This window comes from Pygocentrus nattereri, chromosome 10 (genome assembly GCF_015220715.1).
Source record: "Pygocentrus nattereri isolate fPygNat1 chromosome 10, fPygNat1.pri, whole genome shotgun sequence".
In the NCBI taxonomy this organism is placed as follows: Eukaryota; Metazoa; Chordata; class Actinopteri; order Characiformes; family Serrasalmidae; genus Pygocentrus; species Pygocentrus nattereri.
Window position 1 is genome coordinate 41059021 of NC_051220.1, and position 20014 is coordinate 41079034.

General features: G+C 43.0%; 2 protein-coding genes across 6 annotated transcripts in view; one reads left to right on the forward strand and one right to left on the reverse strand.

The window, feature by feature from the left end:
• nid2a (nidogen 2a (osteonidogen)) overlaps positions 1-11687 on the forward strand; it is a 92162-nt gene extending 80475 nt beyond the window's left edge. For all 5 annotated transcript variants that reach the window (XM_037542259.1, XM_037542262.1, XM_037542261.1 and 2 more), the window contains 5 exons: positions 2984-3155; positions 5732-5889; positions 8308-8431; positions 9921-10033; positions 11238-11687. In XM_037542259.1, the coding sequence (XP_037398156.1) occupies positions 2984-3155; positions 5732-5889; positions 8308-8431; positions 9921-10032 (566 nt within the window). In that variant the 3' untranslated portion in view covers position 10033; positions 11238-11687. The remainder of the gene's footprint in view (positions 1-2983; positions 3156-5731; positions 5890-8307; positions 8432-9920; positions 10034-11237) is intronic.
• A 976-nt stretch (positions 11688-12663) lies between these two features.
• On the reverse strand, positions 12664-19118 carry rtraf (RNA transcription, translation and transport factor). The gene is made up of 8 exons (XM_017721615.2): positions 18929-19118; positions 17549-17673; positions 16765-16864; positions 16077-16157; positions 15222-15310; positions 15066-15134; positions 14899-14947; positions 12664-13277 (listed from the first exon to the last, which is right to left on the reverse strand). The coding sequence occupies exons 1-8, from the start codon at positions 18987-18989 to the stop codon at positions 13123-13125; spliced, it is 729 nt and encodes a 242-aa protein (XP_017577104.1). The 5' UTR covers positions 18990-19118; the 3' UTR covers positions 12664-13122.
• Between the last annotated feature and the right edge of the window lie 896 nt (positions 19119-20014).

Here is a 20014-nt window from a genome sequence, read left to right on the forward strand (position 1 = left end):
CAGCCAACAGATAATACAGTCAACACAGACACAGCTGACACAGCTAATACAGCTACAGCCAACAGATAATACAGCCAACACAGACACAGCTGACACAGCTAATACAGCTACAGCCAACAGATAATACAGCCGACACAGACACAGCTGACACAGCTAATACAGCTACAGCCAACAGATAATACAGTCAACACAGACACAGCTGACACAGCTAATACAGCTATAGCCAACAGACAATACAGTCAACACAGACACAGCTGACACAGCTAATACAGCTACAGCCAACAGATAATACAGCCAACACAGACACAGCTAATACAGCTACAGCCAACAGACAATACAGTCAACATAGACACAGCTGACACAGCTAATACAGCTACAGCCAACAGACAATACAGTCAACACAGACACAGCTGACACAGCTAATACAGCTACAGCCAACAGATAATACAGTCAACACAGACACAGCTGACACAGCTAATACAGCTACAGCCAACAGATAATACAGTCAACACAGACACCGCTGACACAGCTAATACAGCTACTGCCAACAGATAATACAGCCAACACAGACACAGCCGACACAGCTGACACAGCTAATACAGCTACAGCCAACAGATAATACAGCCGACACAGACACAGCTGACACAGCTAATACAGCTACAGCCAACAGATAATACAGCCAACACAGACACAGCTGACACAGCTAATACAGCTACAGCTGACAGATAATACAGTCAACACAGACACAGCTGACACAGCTAATACAGCTACAGCCAACAGATAATACAGTCAACACAGACACAGCTGACACAGCTAATACAGCTACAGCCAACAGATAATACAGCCGACACAGACACAGCTGACACAGCTAATACAGCTACAGCCAACAGATAATACAGACACAGCTAATACAGCTACAGCCAACAGACAATACAGTCAACACAGACACAGCTGACACAGCTAATACAGCTACAGCCAACAGATAATACAGTCAACACAGACACAGCTGACACAGCTAATACAGCTACAGCCAACAGATAATACAGTCAACACAGACACCGCTGACACAGCTAATACAGCTACTACCAACAGATAATACAGCCAACACAGACACAGCCGACACAGCTGACACAGCTAATACAGCTACAGCCAACAGATAATACAGCCGACACAGACACAGCTGACACAGCTTATACAGCTACAGCCAACAGATAATACAGTCAACACAGACACAGCTGACACAGCTAATACAGCTACAGCCAACAGATAATACAGCCAACACAGACACAGCTGACACAGCTAATACAGCTACAGCTGACAGATAATACAGTCAACACAGACACAGCTGACACAGCTAATACAGCTACAGCCGACAGATAATACAGTCAACACAGACACAGCTGACACAGCTAATACAGCTACAGCCAACAGATAATACAGTCAACACAGACACAGCTGACACAGCTAATACAGCTACAGCCAACAGATAATACAGCCGACACAGACACAGCTGACACAGCTAATACAGCTAAAGCCAACAGATAATACAGCCAATACAGACACAGCTGACACAGCTAATACAGCTACAGCCAACAGATAATACAGCCGACACAGACACAGCTGACACAGCTAATACAGCTACAGCCAACAGATAATACAGTCAACACAGACACAGCTGACACAGCTAATACAGCTACAGCCAACAGATAATACAGCCGACACAGACACAGCTGACACAGCTAATACAGCTACAGCCAACAGATAATACAGCCAACACAGACACAGCTGACACAGCTAATACAGCTACAGCCAACAGATAATACAGTCAACACAGACACAGCTGACACAGCTAATACAGCTACAGCCAACAGATAATACAGCCGACACAGACACAGCTGACACAGCTAATACAGCTACAGCCAACAGATAATACAGCCAATACAGCCGACACAGACACAGCTGACACAGCTAATACAGCTAAAGCCAACAGATAATACAGCCAATACAGACACAGCTGACACAGCTAATACAGCTACAGCCAACAGATAATACAGCCGACACAGACACAGCTGACACAGCTAATACAGCTACAGCCAACAGATAATACAGTCAACACAGACACAGCTGACACAGCTAATACAGCTACAGCCAACAGATAATACAGCCGACACAGACACAGCTGACACAGCTAATACAGCTACAGCCAACAGATAATACAGTCAATACAGACACAGCTGACACAGCTAATACAGCTACAGCCAACAGATAATACAGCCGACACAGACACAGCTGACACAGCTAATACAGCTACAGCCAACAGATAATACAGCCAACACAGACACAGCTGACACAGCTAATACAGCTACAGCCAACAGATAATACAGTCAACACAGACACAGCTGACACAGCTAATACAGCTACAGCCAACAGATAATACAGCCGACACAGACACAGCTGACACAGCTAATACAGCTACAGCCAACAGATAATACAGCCAATACAGACACAGCTGACACAGCTAATACAGCTACAGCCAACAGATAATACAGCCAATACAGACACAGCTGACACAGCTAATACAGCTACAGCCAATAGATAAAACATCGAACAGTTCACTGTCAACTTTGTGCTAAATGTGTCAGTCAGTAAGTCACTGTGACATGAAAGGAAGAAACTGCATCACGGGCCATAGTTAACACATAGGTGCCTAAGGGAGAAGCTGTGGACCAGTTAAACTCTGTCCACAGGCGTCATTTAGTCTGAGGACTGGACTATGGACACCCCACAGCTACAGCTAGCACAGAGAACACAGCTACAGTCATCGCGGTTCAAAAGAAATCTGCTCAAACACACAAATACTTCAGCTCAGAGTGATGATTTGATCTCGCACTGCTGTTTAAAAGTTTCCATAATATAAAACACATTTTGTTGCTACCATCTCACGCATGAGGATAGTCTCAAAGGAAAGTCTCCTATTTTCCAGGCCTGATGAGTCCGGAGGGTTTGGCTGTGGATGCGGCACGCCGAAGGCTATTCTGGGTGGACAGCACACTGGACAAGATTGAAACCGCAAACCTGGACGGCAGTGACCGCCAGATTCTGTTCGACACGGATTTGGTGAATCCGAGAGCCATCATTGTGGACTCCCCCTCAGGGTATGCGGTTTAACTGCTGTGTCTTTAGTTCACTGACCGTTTTATATACACAGGAGTCCGAAAGTCTGAGAGCTCGCACAGAAAATCAAGGATTTCTTAATGTAAACCTAAAACTAAACAAAAAAATAACAAACAAAATAAAACAAAGCAGAAAAGTTTCTTCAGCATTTCTAGGTCACTGTTCAAGCTGGAGTTCAGACAACTCTCAAGTGGATTTGGTCTGCTTGATCAGAAAATTTTGCCCAAGCTTTTGGAGTGTCACTGTCATTAAAGCGAAAGGGAGACGCCACCAAATATTAGGAAATTCTGAAGTTCATGTAAACATTCAGACTGTTAATCTGATTATATCATTTGTAATAGACCCTTGTGTTAAATGAGAAAGGAATACACACAGAAGCTTTTTCACCCGTGCTCTCAGACGTTTGGGCTCCACTGTATGTAACTTGGTGTTAGTAGCATGTTTCCCACCTGCAACTGACTGTAAACAGAACCTAGCAGTTTTTAATTCTGGTTTGGAAAGGCAATAAAGACACTCAGCAACTCACCCTGAGCGGATCTGCTATAATGTAAGACAGAGACATCTTCCATTAATTAATTGCCTTAATTGGCGACTTTAAATCAGCCTCATTTCCTGTCCTTCAGCAGTTTCCTGCTGGTGATGATGGAGTGCAGAGATGTGGATCTGCTCTCTGTGTTCAATCATGGAGAGAGTGAGGGAGCCGGAGAGAGAGTGTCTGTGTGTGCGCACCCCACTCTTGTGTAGGAAAATTAGCAAAAGCTAGAAAAAATTAATCGCCATCAATAATACCAACTAATATGTTTTCTAATTATAATTAAACAATTATTATTGGCTACAAATGATTACGTCTTAGTTAACTTCGGCTGTGAGAGCTAGATTACCGTTCAGTGTAGCCACTGAATGGTAGCAGCTTATGTTAATGTTACCGGCAGCAGGTCACCCCAGTTTATATAGTAAACACCTTTCTTCTGTTTCTGCTTCACAATGTTTAATATTTCCATCAAATTCATCTACAAGCTGCCTCATCACCTTCATTCAGCCAATGATGGGGCAGGTTTTCTCACTACTAGTAACCGACGTAAACATGTATATGGATATATTGTGACCATGGAAACAGCTGTAGCATAAGCATGGTAGTAGGTGTAGTGTAACTGTGAGAAAGACTGTAGCGTAACCATGTAAATGAGTGTGGTGTAACCATGTAAATGAGTGTAGATTAACCATGTAAATGAGTGTGGTGTAACCATGTAAATGAGTGTAGATTAACCATGTAAATGAGTGTAGTGTAACCATGGGAAAGATTATAGTGTAACCATGGAAATGTGCGTAGTGTAACCATGTAAATGAGTGTAGAGTAACCATGGAAATGTGCGTAGTGTAACCATGTAAATGAGTGTAGATTAACATGGGAAAGATTGTAGTGTAACCGTGGAAATTAGTGTAGTGTAACCATGGAAATGAGTGTAGATTAACATGGGAAAGATTGTAGTGTAACCGTGGAAATTAGTGTAGTGTAACCATGGAAATGAGTGTAGATTAACATGGGAAAGATTATAGTGTAACCATGGAAATGTGCGTAGTGTAACCATGGAAATGAGTGTAGATTAACATGGGAAAGATTATAGTGTAACCGCGGAAATTAGTGTAGTGTAACCATGGGAAGGATTGTAATGTAACAATGCAAATGGGTGTAGTGTAACTATGGGAAAGACTGAAGTGTAACCATAGAATGGACTATAGCATAACCACAAGAAAGACTGTTATAACCATGTAACCATGGAAATGAGTGTAATGTAACCATAGGAAAGACTGTAGCAGAGAGAGGGAGAGAGGGAGAGAGGGTGAGGGAATGTATGGGAAACTGAGTGAATGAGTCTGCAGATCAGTCCAGATGTGTGTGTTGCTTCATAGGCTTTGCGTGGCCCTCTGGGCTTGGGGGATGATGGGGGGGGGGTGCATCAGCGTGTGGGCCAGAAACCACACATGCAGAGCCAACAAACATCTGGCGGAACCACACAGCCTGTGTGTGTGTGTGTGTGTGTGTGGGGTGGAGGCATGTAACACAAACCTCATGAGCAATCAAAATAGTTACAGCTCTGCCTGTTTACATGTGTTTGTGTGTTTGTGTGGTGCTTGTTCTTATTAAGCATCCATCTGAGTTTATGTCTGCCGTACGAGTTGTGTATTTAAACCTCAGACCGTATAAAAGCGACGCTTAATCATAGCCGCAATGCAAAGCTGCTATTAAGATCTAACTTCAGCCTGGGAGCTGCTCTCGGTTCCACATGCGCTCTGACCAGTGACTCTCTCTTCCCTTCACATGGTTAAAAATGAAAAAGTAGACCGTGGTTCAGTATAAAGTTACTGTATCATACCTCTTTATAATTATAAAATTGTAAAGCTGTAAACATTAAAGGTCAGTGTAGGTTAAAGTACAGTGTAAACCTCTTTAAACCAAATATTATTCTAATAGAGACTCCAGGATAATCATAAAACAGTGCTTAATCTTTTAATTCATGACCAAGCACTCTGACCCTCCATGTGTTTTCCTTTACAGAGCCCTGTACTGGAGCGACTGGAACCGAGAAGCCCCCAAAATCGAGAGCTCAACTGTGGACGGCCACAACAGGAGGGTTCTGGTCCGTGACGGCATCGGCCTGCCCAACGCTCTGACCTTCGACTCCGCTGCGCGCAGAGTCTGCTGGGCTGATGCAGGTACGAACCTTGTTTTCCTACATTAACCCTCATGTGGTGTTCAGGTCTGTGGGGCCCGTTTTCAATGTTTACCAAAAGAAAAAATGTTGTTCATTTTCTGTGAAGAACATATAACTTTATACTACACATGTGGTGTTGGGCTGAACCTGCGGGGAGTAAAAGTGTGGAGGTGCTGTGTCCTTCACTCTGTTCTCCTCCTACATGGCCTGCTGTTAGTGTGTGTGTGTGTGTGTGTGTGTGTGTGTGTGTGTGTGTGTGTGTGTGTGTGTGTGTGTGTGTGTGTGTGTGTGTGTGTGAGGTTGGCCAACATGGACAGGCTGCTGACTGGCTACAGCTGCTAAAGGAGAACCCTATGCTGGCCACTTGTGACATATTAAACATCTGGTATTTTCACGCAAATTGTTATGGCTGTATTCCACCAGACCACTGAGTAACAACATCAGCACCACACAAGGGTTAAAACGATCTGACCACAGTTTTCCCTGCTTACTCCAAATGTTGCTGATCAGCCAAGACATGTTTGGTGTCTAAAGTTTGCTTCTTTAGTTTTAGCACTGAAACCAAGAAGCTATTGTAGCAATTCTAACAAGCAATGGAAGCTCAGCTCATACCGCTTCAGTAAGCATTGGGCACTCGTCTCAAACCGGGTGGAGTTCAGTTCAGTTCTCTCAGTCGATTATGTGGTTTCTGACAATGTATGACTCACTATTGTCTATAAACATGGATCAAAGATCAGAATTCAGGCTTTGTGGTGACTAATACTGCTGTTTTCGGCTGTACCCAGCAACACTTTTGTCTAAAATTCGCGTAGAACAGACCAGACCGGGTTAGGGGAAAAACTGGGTGCATTTTATTCTCTGGCCAAGCCATTGTTTAAAACCTACGACCTTTTCTATCTGTTTGAATTTGTATTATGGATGTTTGTATTTTAATCAGGATTTCGTATGTGAATCATGCAGAGAGACCCAACTGTCTCCCCACCTTACTTCAGATATTAGCTTATTCTCTAATACAGTGGTGGACAGTAAGGAAGTAAATGTAATTAGTTTCTGTACTTTAGTATTTTTGGTGTATCTGTACTGAAGTTTCTCCGTTCTGGACTTTTTCCTTTCACTCCACTACATTTCAGAGTCTAATATCCGACTTTTTCCTCCTACATTTTGAGAAATCTGTCGTTCCTTTTGGTTTCTGTGTGTATAAAAACGTAACATGTCAAAACGAAAGAAGCGCAAAGCCAGAGCACCAATCAGGGCCCAGCGGTCACTTTGTTTAGAGCTGGTTTTGACCTGTTGGTCATACCGACCCAGTGCAGCACGCGGTTCAACGTCAGCGCAGCAGCGTAAAACTTTGGGAGAGTCTGTTCAACATAAATGATGAACTAACCTAACTTTGTGTAAATAGAGCACAATATAGAAATATGTCCACATATGCAGTCGAGACTGACGCGGCTTTTTTCTGAATTTCTACAAACACCATTTCATTTTATAGTAAATGAGTTTGGGCTGGTTTATGTTTATGAACAGACGCCTACAGATCAACATAGTAAAGGAGCTCATCTGTGATCCTGAGTTTAAAGCCAGTTTTTATTCAACTTAAACTTGGAACTAAGTTGTAAATAAATCTGAAACTGAAACTTTGCTTGTGTGTAAAAAGTGATTTCAGAGCCACTCGGTTCTCCCTGATGGAAACTGTTTACCTTCAGTGTTTTGTGCTTCTGATCATTTTAATAGACGTCAGCGTCACTAATTAATGACCTTCTATTAAAAGACTGGTTTACCAAGAGAGACGCTGGAGGACTTTCACCTGAAATGAGTTCATGAAGCCAGTGTGGTTATAAAAATGATAACAGGACATCAGAGCCAGAATTACTCTTTTAGTACTTTTACTTTATACTTAAGTACATTTGAAGGGAAATACTTTAGTACTTTTACTCAAGTGGAGGTCTAAAGAGAGGAACTTCTACTTTTACTGGAGGAATATTTTACCTTGGGTGTCTCGACTTTAACTCAAGGACATGGTTTGTGTACTTTGTCCACCGCTGCTCTAATTGGTGCATCTCTTCGTCCATTAATTTGGCCATTGCAGTCTGCTTTACCTTTCAAGGTCGACCTCTTTTCACTGGGTCAGTAGGTAAACAAGGCCTATCTGTGACCCCAGGGGCTTTCCAGTGTCTAGAATCTCCTATGTAGACAGACTAAAGCCGACCCTTTGTGAGGGAGTTAATGTTCTCTATTGGCCAATTATTGATTACAGTATCTAATGTTTGATTCCTGATTAAGGCAATATTTTTTCAAAATATCTCGGGTTCTTTCCTTTATTCATCACTACTATACTTAAATAAACAAAAAACCTACACACGAGACACAATTCTAATAATTCATTGTTTTGTTTCGTTTTTTTTGTTTTTTTGATGAAAAGGGACGAAGCGCCTGGAGTGCATCACACCTGATGGAACGGGCAGACGTATCATTCACAGCAACCTGAACTATCCCTTCAGCATGGTGTTCTACGCCAACCACTTCTACTACACAGACTGGAGGAGGTGAATTTTAAACAGATGTTCTTGCTTTTAGGACGTTTGTCCCCCCTTTGCCGTAGTAGCAGCCTCTATTCTTCTGGAAAAGCTTTACACTAGGAGTTGGAACATTGCTGTGAGGATCTGATTGAGCATTAGTGAGGTCAGGTACTGATGTTGCATGGTCAGTTCTGGATCACTTCAACTCGCCCCAAAGGTACTGGATGGAGCTCCATCACTCCAGAGAACACAGCTCCACTGCCCCACAGCCCAGTGCTGGGGAGCTTTATACCCCTTTAGCCCACACTTGGCATTGGGCATGGTGACCTTTGGCTCATGTGTGGATGCTCTAGATCAGAGGTCTTTAATTAAAATTCAATAAGGTCCAGTTAGAGAAAATTTCCTCAAGCGAAGGTCCAGAATATCATAATGTCTGAGTTACATCATGATTCAGTGGCATATTCTGTTTACTGAAGTAGCCGAGTAGGAATATCAACATCTTATACAGTCAAACTGGATATCAGATCAAATAAAGTCCAGTTCGGTCAGATTTCACCAACATTTACTGAACATCAGATCAAATAAAGTCCAGTTCGGTCAGATTTCAACAACATTTACTGAACATCAGATCAAATAAAGTCCAGTTCAGTCAGATTTCAACATTTACTGAACGTCAGATCAAATAAACTCCAGTTCGGTCAGATTTCAACAACATTTACTGAACATCAGATCAAATAAAGTCCAGTTCGGTCAGATTTCACCAACATTTACTGAACATCAGATCAAATAAAGTCCAGTTCGGTCAGATTTCAACAACATTTACTGAACATCAGATCAAATAAAGTCCAGTTCGGTCAGATTTCAACAAAATTTACTGAACATCAGATCAAATAAAGTCCAGTTCGGTCAGATTTCACCAACATTTACTGAACATCAGATCAAATAAAGTCCAGTTCGGTCAGATTTCACCAACATTTACTGAACATCAGATCAAATAAAGTCCAGTTCGGTCAGATTTCACCAACATTTACTGAACATCAGATCAAATAAAGTCCAGTTCAGTCAGATTTCAACAACATTTACTGAACATCAGATCAGACGGTCCGTCTATTAGTGACCTCTCCTCACAATTTAACTTGTGTCAGCAACAGGGGAACCCATTAGAAGGACTGTCTGGATACTTTTGAATATAGTCTATGTTTCATACCACAGTAGCTTTTTATTACGCCTAAATAGTTATTAAACCAAGGCAAGTGATGTTTTTATATAATTGGATTCCAGTAGCACTCTTAGAAATTTCACGGCTGCAGAAAAAGGTTAAAAGGCCTCTAGACGTGACCGGACAAAGGCCTGTGCCAGAACGCGCTGGGTGGAGTGGCTTTTTCGTCTTTTAGCCAAAAGGTTCAAATTCAGCTCTGATCTTTTTCAGCCTGTATCTATAGTGCAGTACCCTCATTCACTCAGTACACACTCAGCTGTGCAAGCTCTAATTTTTCAATACTGATGTTTATTCCAGGGACGGAGTGATTGCTGTTAGTCGAGATTCCAGCCAGTTCACAGATGAGTACCTGCCTGATCAGCGGTCGCATTTGTACAGCATCACCGTGGCATCCACCAGCTGTTTATAAGGTAGATAACACAAAGAATGATTTCATTTCTTAGTTCTTTTGTTTTCTGTGCTTAACCAACTTAAAAACACTGCTTCCTTTTACACTGTCTAAACATTTCATGGTGAATGGGCTGATAAAAATGTAGGTGAAATATAATCGTGTGATATTAAATTTTTCAAAATATTATTGATGAATTTGATAATGTCATTCAGAGCGGTTTGCTGTGAGATGGTTGATTGTAGAGACTCTTTACAGTGGTGGTGATGGGAACTGGGGGTCGCCGTGACTACAACACAAATATAGACATTGCATGTGTCCTGACCACTGAAGAACAGGGTAACAGAGTATCAGAGAAACAGATGGACTACAGTCTGTAACTGTAGAACTACAGAGTGCAGCTATACAGTAAGTGGAGCTGATAAGATGGACAATAAGCGTAGAAACAAAGACTAGAACTAGACCTCAGGGACCTTTTGCTCAATCCCAGCTCTAGCATAGCAGGACAGCAGAAAAGAGGGCTGTCTGTGGGTCCGTGAGGACCAGTTTGAGAACCACGGCTCTATGACTGAGTGAAAATGACAGACTAAAACAACACAGGCTGTCAACTAAAGGCACTTTAAAGGGAAAAGTACAAGGCACCTGGAGCCAAATCACTGTATTTCTGAGCGAGGTGACGAAACACCAGCGCCTCATACAAAGACTTCAAAGCATTTCAGGGCTTTGGAGACCAGAAGAGCATCCAGAGAAGATGAGAGAGTGCGTTTTGTAGCTATACTAATATTCCATATAAAGCATTTTTTCCCTCTACACTGTTAGAAGTGAAGGTTCTGTTCAGGTACATTTTGGTTCATCAAGGTACAAACAGTGTAGACGTTCCCTCAAAGGTTCTACAGTGGGTTTAAGGTCTGGTTGTGAGGCTTAAATCAGTTCCTCCAGGTGAAAAGTTGGTATTTGTTCCTTTTCACAACCGAATGTTTTAAAACAGAGCAGTAGAGTAAAAGCCTGGAGGCGAGGCGAGGCGGGGTGTGTGGAGTCAGTCCAGCTTAGAACAGATCATTTCAGTGGATTATGGTTCAGTTATGTTCCCTGACTAAAGGTACTGAGATGGAGCCTTGAGGGTTCCACCCCAGTGACAGGAGGGGAACTGCCCCAATGTCAGTTTACTACATTTCTGAGAGATTTCCAGTATTGACTCTGACCTAACATGTCATTATCTGTTGCAGGGAGGCAGTAATAGCAGAGCTCTCAAATGGTGCTATTTTTGAGGACGCGTCAGGCAGCCAGCAGCAACGCGGCACAGAAGCGTTCACCATCAACCCAGCGGTCACCAACACCACTGCAAACTTGCAAATGGCAAGAGAAAGGTGACTTTTTTGTACCCAGTTTAGTTTTGTAAATTTGTTTTATACCTCATTTCTTTCTACTGTATTTTTGTATGTGTTTTTTGATAAAAATAAAGCCAAAGAGCCCCAAATTCTAGCCGGTATGCAACAAGTCCTGTATGTTGTTTATGTGTGTAAAATACACAGCAATGCAGTGTTTGTGTACTTGGTGCACTACTAAGAATTTGACATAGCCAATGTTTTTACCACGTGTTGTTTTTTTTTTTTATCCTTGTTATCTTGTTTGTAAGATGTGATATTTATAACAATAAAATGTGATTCACATTTGGACCACTCTTTTCGTCCATCTGTTTATTTGGGTCGTCCTACAGAAACGTCCATTTCTGTGTCCCTAGCGTTTACAGATATACTACACTTTAAAAAAAAACGATGTTATTTTTAACAATTCCACCTTCTTGAGCCTCAAATGATCACCATTAGTTTTAAATCAACTAACTCAAGCTCGTTCACAGTCATGTGTGGAGCTGAGGCTTTATTTTGAAGTAAAAAACATGTTTAATCTCTATGACTATGGAATATATGACAAAGGAAACAAAAGCCAAATATTCTAAATTATATAATGAAAGTTCCCCCAGGAGTCGTGTCACTGGTGTTACTGCGTAACAGAAAATCTCTTATTTTGAAATAAAAGTCACGCCGATGACGTCACTCCACCTCCTTTGACCTGTTTTCTGAGGATCTATGAAGAGAAGCTCATGGTGAGTCCACTGCGTCTCTCAGCTCTCAGAGATCTTCTCATTCAGCTCATGATCTCATATGAAGCTCTTAGAAGACGTCACTGGTGCGACCGACTTTATTCTGAGCTAATTGTGGAAAAATAGGATACAAATGGATTAAATTCCATATTTTAGTGGACGTTCCCTGATCGACAGCGTGTGGTTTGATGTTCTGTAGCCGCCGTTTCGTAAAATTTAAAAACGTCTCTGGTGTTTCCTTTATTGTGTGGGTCACCGATGGCGGTCAGTAACACCAATGACGATCTGTGACTCCTATGGAGAGACAGAAAAGTGGACATTTCTGTAGAATGACCCATTTATATAACTCCTCAGCATCTTGGCATGGAAGATGTCTGTTTACTCAATGAACCGGACTTAACTATTTGGCACAGCTGGATTCGGAAGTTGTGCAAGACTGAGGCCCCTGTAGACGGCGGCTCGAGTTACTGCGAAACCATAGCTGCATATTTACGGAGCGTTAGCCTATTAGGCATTTACCTCGTCTCTGTGGTTGAAGAACAGAACACAGCTGCTCACTGCCTTTTAATGTCATTTATATACATGCACACATACCAATGCAATCTTTTCCCTCCTTTCTGATCAAAACAAAGCAAGACTGAAACCCAAAAAGTACTTTTTATCCCAAAAAAAAAGACATTTCTCCAATTCCAAGGAATGGTTCTGCTGTAGAAACAGAAAACATTGAGTGCTTTTCTTTCTGATTCGGGAGTTCATAAAATGACTGTTAGTGTAGTGTAAGATTGCAATGTGACCCCAATTGATCTAGTGCACATTTTTTAAGTTTTTTTTTTTTTTTTTTAAGCAACAAAAAAAACTGGTTCAATTTCATGTCTCCATTCTCTCTGTCAGCAACTGATTAAATGTTTGTCCAAACACAAAAATCCAGTCAGCACTGAAGATTCCAGCCAGATGTTTCGGTGTGGCCCACACGCAAACACTGCAGACTGGCCAGAGGTCCAGGAGGCTGATCATCTGCCCACCTTTCCCAGCCGGTGGTCTGTCTTGGGGTCAGCGATGATGGCCTGGACGGCCACGATCGCCTCGTTAATCCGCGTCTGCAGCTCTCGCAGCTCCTCGATGTGCAGGAGCCGAAGGATCTGAGCTGCTTCGTTAAGAGTGGCATCTACGGGTGAAAATTCAAAAGAAGGAAAAATGTTGTGATGCATTAAAAATCGTGATACTACAGTCACGGCTTAAAGACGGCTTAGCAGAGCTACAACTGTCCATCTGGCCTGATATTGTAAGGAGCGCATAATTAACAGCTCTCAGTCTGACATGTCCATTCTACCACTGACGCAGAACTACACTCGCCTGCCACTATATTAGGTACACCTTGCTAGTAAAAGGTTGGACCCCCTTTTGCCTTCAGAACTGCCTTAATTCTTCGTGTCAGACTTTCAACAAGGTGTTGGAAACGTTCCTCAGAGATTCTGGTTGGTTATTTGAGTTCCTGTTGTCTTTCTATCATCTGGAACCAGTCTGCCCATTCTCCTCTGACCTCTCACATCCACAAGGCATTTTCGTCCACACAACTGACCGCTCACTGGATATTTCCTCTTTTTCGGACCGTTCTCTGTAAACCCTAGAGATGGTTGTGCGTGAAAATCCCAGCAGATCAGCAGTTTCTGAAATACTCAGACCAGCCTGTCTGGCTCCAACAACCACGCCACGTTCAAAGCCCCTTAAATCCCCTTTCTTCCCCGTTCTGATGCTCGGCCTGCACTTCAGCAAGTCGTCTTGACCACCTCTACAGGCCTAAATGCAGTGAGTTGCAGCCGTGTGATTGGCTGATCAGCTATTTGTGATACCTTGCAACTGAACCTACTACCTAATAAAGTGGCCAGTGAGTGTAAACCCAACATCAAGAAATGAGTGAAATGGACTCGCTGCGTGTCGCTGCTGTCAGAACAAAACCTCTATAATCTCCATTTTTTTAATTAAAACAAGAATAAGATCATAAAAAAAAAACAATTTACAAAACAAGCCCTCCTCAGCTCTATTCATCAATCAAGGGACTACCACTAACCCACTACTGACCAATACTATGTAGACGGCGGTCCATTCTCAGCACAGCAGTGACGCTGACACTGTGTGTGTGGTGCTGACACCGTGTGTGTGGTGCTGACACCAGTGTGTCAGACACAGCGGTGCTGCTGGAGCTTTTACACACATTAGTGTCACTGCTAGGCTGAGAGTGGAAGACCCAAAAATACCCATCCAAAAGCAGTACTGTGGTCAGAAACTGATCACTGATGAGGGTCTAGACGATGACCAACACCAACTACATCAACAGCTGAGCTACAGTCTCTAAGGCTGTAACCAAAACCAGGTACAGCCGTATTAACACACTGCACTACTGAGGCAGTGGTAGTGCTGTTTTATCACACCGTTTAGAGTGACAGCCTGTGGTTGTGTACGCAGCTCAGCTGTACGCCAGCAATGGAGGGGTTTCCGATAAAGTGGCCAGAGACAGAGCGTCATTCTCAGGTCAAGGAGGGCCACAACACTGCAAGGTTTAGAGCTTAACCTGCTCCAACACTCCAGTTCACTCAGAAAGGGGCTGTGAATTAGCGGAGGAGCTTAATCAGGCGCGCAAAATGACTCAGCGGTTTAATGTCTCCGATTTGTGTTCTGGCACGCAAACTATTTCAGACATGACTATGTAAGTCAAACATGGCCCTAATCTAAAGTTACCCAGACACAAATCATCCACCAAGATGGTTAATTAGAAGCAAAAAACATACCTCCTGTGTCAAAGCCAAGAATGTGCTTGTCTAAAGCTACTGGTAAGCCCTGAAGAGAAAAGAACAGAGAGGCCGTCTCACAGCTTGTCACAATAAAAACAACTACATTCACATTATTACACGCGTGCAAATCACACCAGCTACAGCCACGCGCTCGTTATACCCACCTCTTTAGCCTTGCTTGCTTTGGCTATGGCCTCAGGCGTCAGTCGTTCTTGGATGAGGATCCTGATGGCCTATCAGACGATGAGACAGACGCATGTCAGGTCAGAGCTGGAGTTACACTCTGTCTGGAAAAGCACCTGGAAGGTTAAGTGACTCACCTTGAGCATCACCAGATAGTCATCATGTCTCTGAATTTTAAGCAGGTTTGCGAGGGCCATGACACCAGCCTTGAAATCAGGATTATTGCCTGGTGGAAACACGCAAAACTGTTTTTAGGAAGCCATTTAACAGAAAAAGTAGGACACACACACACACACACACACACACACACATATATATATATGTATAGCTGTTGTTGGAAGAGTCAGTATAACCAGACTTTTTCCATCATTTTGTTTTAGTCCATTCATAATGAAATTTACAAACAATGTAAATGACAAGTGTTTTCATACACACACACACACACACACGCGCGCGCACACACGCATGCACACACACACACACATGCACACACACACACACACACACACACACACACACACACACACACACACTGCTAAGCACATTTAAAACCATTTATCTTGGCATTAAGTATGTTTTTTTTGTACCACATATTATTAGAATAAATGTAAATAAACACAAACAACAGTTGAATTTCATGAAGTATTGATTAGATAACAGGTATTGGATATTGACTACAGATGATGCTGGGCTGCCACGGGGAGAGCTTTGGAAGTGGTTAAACACTGAACACACGATTTTTTAATTTATTCTAATATTAGTGTTTTTCTAAGGAAAGCTAGACACTTGAATTTTCTCAGGTACCTAGCGCAGTACTGTGTGTGTGTGTGTGTGTGTGTGTGTGTGTGTGTGTACACTTATATATAAGTGTATTATAAATGGAAATGCTTCATATCGTTCCATCAGAGGACACGAAGTTCAGGATGAAAGAAACTAAAACAGAGGAACTCAGGACTGTTATTACAGGAAAGCAAAGACAAGGAAACACTCACTGTCCAGGTTAATGAGGGGGTCAGCTGGTTTCTGGGCATTACTAGCCTCGGCTGCAGGTGTGCAGTTCCTGTATTTCTCCACTGCGGACAGACAGAATGTGCACATAATCACACGGCAGGCATGCAGATACGGGAAAAAGCACAGAGGGTCTAAAGTTACCGACGGCTGTGGCGTCTCAGAAACGAAGAACTTCCTTTCCGAATCAAAGCCATATGCTGAAACGGATTTCACACGGCCACTCCGGTCAGCAGGCCCATCCACTCAATATCCACATTTGGCTTAATGTAATTCTGCAGGACTGTAGTGCAGCGACCACGTTACACCATGTTAGATTAGTAAATCTGAGCCAACACCGCCATCTAGTGGTCTGTAGTTGCATGGATGTCCAGCACCACAGACTCTGTGCAATCGTTCCTATTCACAGCCCACGAGTCCGTACTGGTCACTTTTGCAAAACACAAATTTGGGCGCTTTTCCACCAGTTTAAGTGGGTCAGCAGCTCAGGGGAAACTGTATAAGGATCACAGCCTGTTTTATCGACTCTGTCAAGGTCACGTTTTTCTCTTCCAAAGTAAGGAGAGTCGTTTTAGCCACCTTTCACCTCTAGTTACGTCCGTGTGGAGCGGCAAAGCCAGAAATTCCCATGACTGAAACCCCAGTTAAAGCACTGACCGATGTAAATCATACCGTTGTCACCGTATTCAAAACGGACTGCAAGGCCCAGCAGCCAGTCCACAGACTCCTCCCTCTCCTGGGCACTGAATGGGCAGTTCACATCTTGCAGATACTGTAAGTCGGGCAAACAGGACAGGACTAAATGAACATTTGTAGACAGTCATAAAGAAAAAGAACAACTATCAGAAAAAATCCGTGCAACTTGTGATTTACAAGCAAATAAAAAATGCCAACTTAACTTTTCCAATTAAAAAATATTCATTATTAGATTATTTAAATAATACAGTCGCTATTTATACTGTGTCAAAAAGCCGTGATGAATGGACCAATAGGAAGGCTCCGAAGTTGGTGGTAATAAAATCTCTTTATATTAACTTTACACTCAACATAAACAGCTTTTGCTTTCTTCTGTAATCGTGTAAACTTGAAGACACTTGATTTTCTTTAAACTGTGACGATATATTAACATCAAATTGACGTATATATTAAATAAATGTATTTTTTTTATTCAATTCACTTCATACATTTTCAAGCATACTGAGCGACTGGGTCAGATTCACCCAGGACCTGATCTGGTCCACACCAGATACAGTTACAGGCTGTGGCCCATCTGCTGATTAACCTCCTTTAGTCCTTCATCCCCGGTCACTTTTCAACGTAACTGCTGTGCTGAGAATGAACCTCCACCCAAATAAAGCCTGGACGGAAACTGATCAGCGAGGAATGAGGGGGGGTGTGGGGGGTGGGGGGCAAGGATGCATGCTGTTCAGATAAAAACAGTAAGAGGGACATTAACCTTTTCGAAGTACTTTGGCCAGTCAGAGCTTGGGATGTTCCTCAGGTTCCCACGATCCTCGATTTTGTAATGTCTGATTTTTTGATCCTCGAGCCAAACGATGAAATTTCTGAACTCGGTTTCATCTGCGATAAATAAGAAGAGCAAAACAAAAGCATGTAAACAAGCACAAAAACAAACATTCTTCACTGTGATCTAAATGCACTGAAAGACGAGAGCCTTCAGATCTAAACGTCTGCCTCCTCCCATGTTACGAAGAAACATCTGTGCTCCAGAAATCTCACGTTCACCCACTTCACTCCAAACTCTGACATCTACTAGAGCTCACTGCACGGGGTTGATAGATTACTGCAAGTACCCCAACATCACACATCTGTAAAAATGAGCAATTCTTATACTATTAATATACACCGGTCAGGCATAACATACTGACCACCTCCTCGTTTCTACGCTCACTGTCCCTTTAATCAGCTCCACTTACTGTATAGCTGCACTCTGTAGTTCTACAGTTACAGACTGTAGTCCATCTGTTTCTCTGATACTCTGTTACCCTGTTCTTCAGTGGTCAGGACCCCCATGAACCCCCACAGAGCAGGTACTGTTTGGGTGGTGGGTCATTCTCAGCACTGCAGTGATACTGACGTGGTGGTGGTGTGTTTAAACACCTCAGTGTCTCTGCTGGACTGAGAATAGTCCACCAACCAAAAATATCCAGCCAACAGCGTCCTGTGGCCACTGATGAAGGACCAGAGGATGACCAGCACAAACTGTGCAGCAGCAGATGAGCTGTCGTCTCTGACTTTACATCTACAAGGTGGACCGACAAGGTAGGAGTGTCTAATAGAGTGGACAGTGAGTGGACACAGTGTTTAAAAACTACAGCAGCACTGCTGTGTCTGATCCACTCAGACCAGCACAACACACACTAACACACCACCACCACGTCAGTGTTACTGCAGTGCTGAGAATGACCCACCACCCAAACAGTACCTGCTCTGTGAGGGTCCATGGGGGTCCTGACCACTGAAGAACAGGGTAACAGAGTATCAGAGAAACAGATGGACTACAGTCTGTAACTGTAGAACTACAAAGTGCAGCTATACAGTAAGTGGAGGTGATTAAAGGGACAGTGAGGGTAGAAACGAGGAGGCGGAGGCTTCAACGTGGCGGATCAGTTCCGCTCGGCTCGGCTCTGTCTGGCCTGCAGTCAGGGGGTGCAGGGGGATGGAGTGGACAGTGAAACATTAAGATGCTCATTAACGCTCCCCGATGACCCTGAAGCCCCCCGCCCGGCCGGACAGCCTGCTGGCTGCGCGGCTCCCTGTTCAGGGTGAACGTCGCTTTTACCGCCGGCGGTTCGGTCCGCGGTCAGAGCCTCACCTTTGCAGTCGAAGCCCGAGGGGTTGTGATAGTCTAACGCGGTGAGTTTCCTGCGAAACATGCCGAGTCCTCCAGGCGGACAGAGCGAAATAAACACACTGCGTGTTAAACGAGCAACGAAGACCACAGCGACTCCTCCAGCGCCCAGAAACCAGGTCCGGTCGGCATGGGCCGCCAATTTTTCAAAATAAAAGTTCAACCGCCTGAGCGTCCTAGCTATGCACCGGCCAGAAACTAATCTCTTCAGCGGTAAAATAATAAATATGTGTGTGTGTGTAATTCACCGCGTTCAATATATATAAATCTCTATATATAAATACATATGATAATAAATTAGTGCTCGTAGAGCCGTTTAAATTAGAAAATCAATTTTTTTGTAAATTGGACCAATCACAGATCGCTTTAGCAACGGATGTGACGTCGGTTTTTATTTCCATATTATGTTGATTTTCGCCTCCTTTAAAATTTCTGCATTTTCCTTGTTAAAAATTTAAGCAAAGTTCAGAGAACAGATATCATCCCTACAGCATAGCTTGTGTGCCTTTATTATTATTTTATTACATAATAATAATAATAATAATAATAACGTTTATTTATACAGCACGTTTCATGCCTGTGGCAGCTCTAAGTTCTTTACAGGCGGTGAATAAGCTGAACAGTAAAGCAAGAAGTGATGAGCAAGATTAAGACTAAAGAGACGTGGAGTTTTACTTCAGAGACTCGTTTTTAGAAGCTTCTTTAAAGCGAGCTCTGAGCTTGACTGTCTAATAAAAGGTGATCTGAGCTGCACAGTAGTGCAGAGTAACTGAACGAGCCTCTCCAGGTTTCTGTATTTTACTGAGGGAATCTGTAGGAGGCCCGTTTGTGTGGATGTAGAAGCTGCAGCGACCAATTCTGCAGATTACAGCCTCAAGAAAACAGAGAAGCACACAGCTTTCAGACGAAGGCTTGAAAGACACTGAGGTTGCACAACTGACTACGAGAAAGGAGAATAAACGTAGCCGTATTTACTATTTATTACATTTACAGTGTTTAGCAGACGCTCTTATCCAGAGTGACTTACAAGAAGAGCTTTGTCTGTCTAGA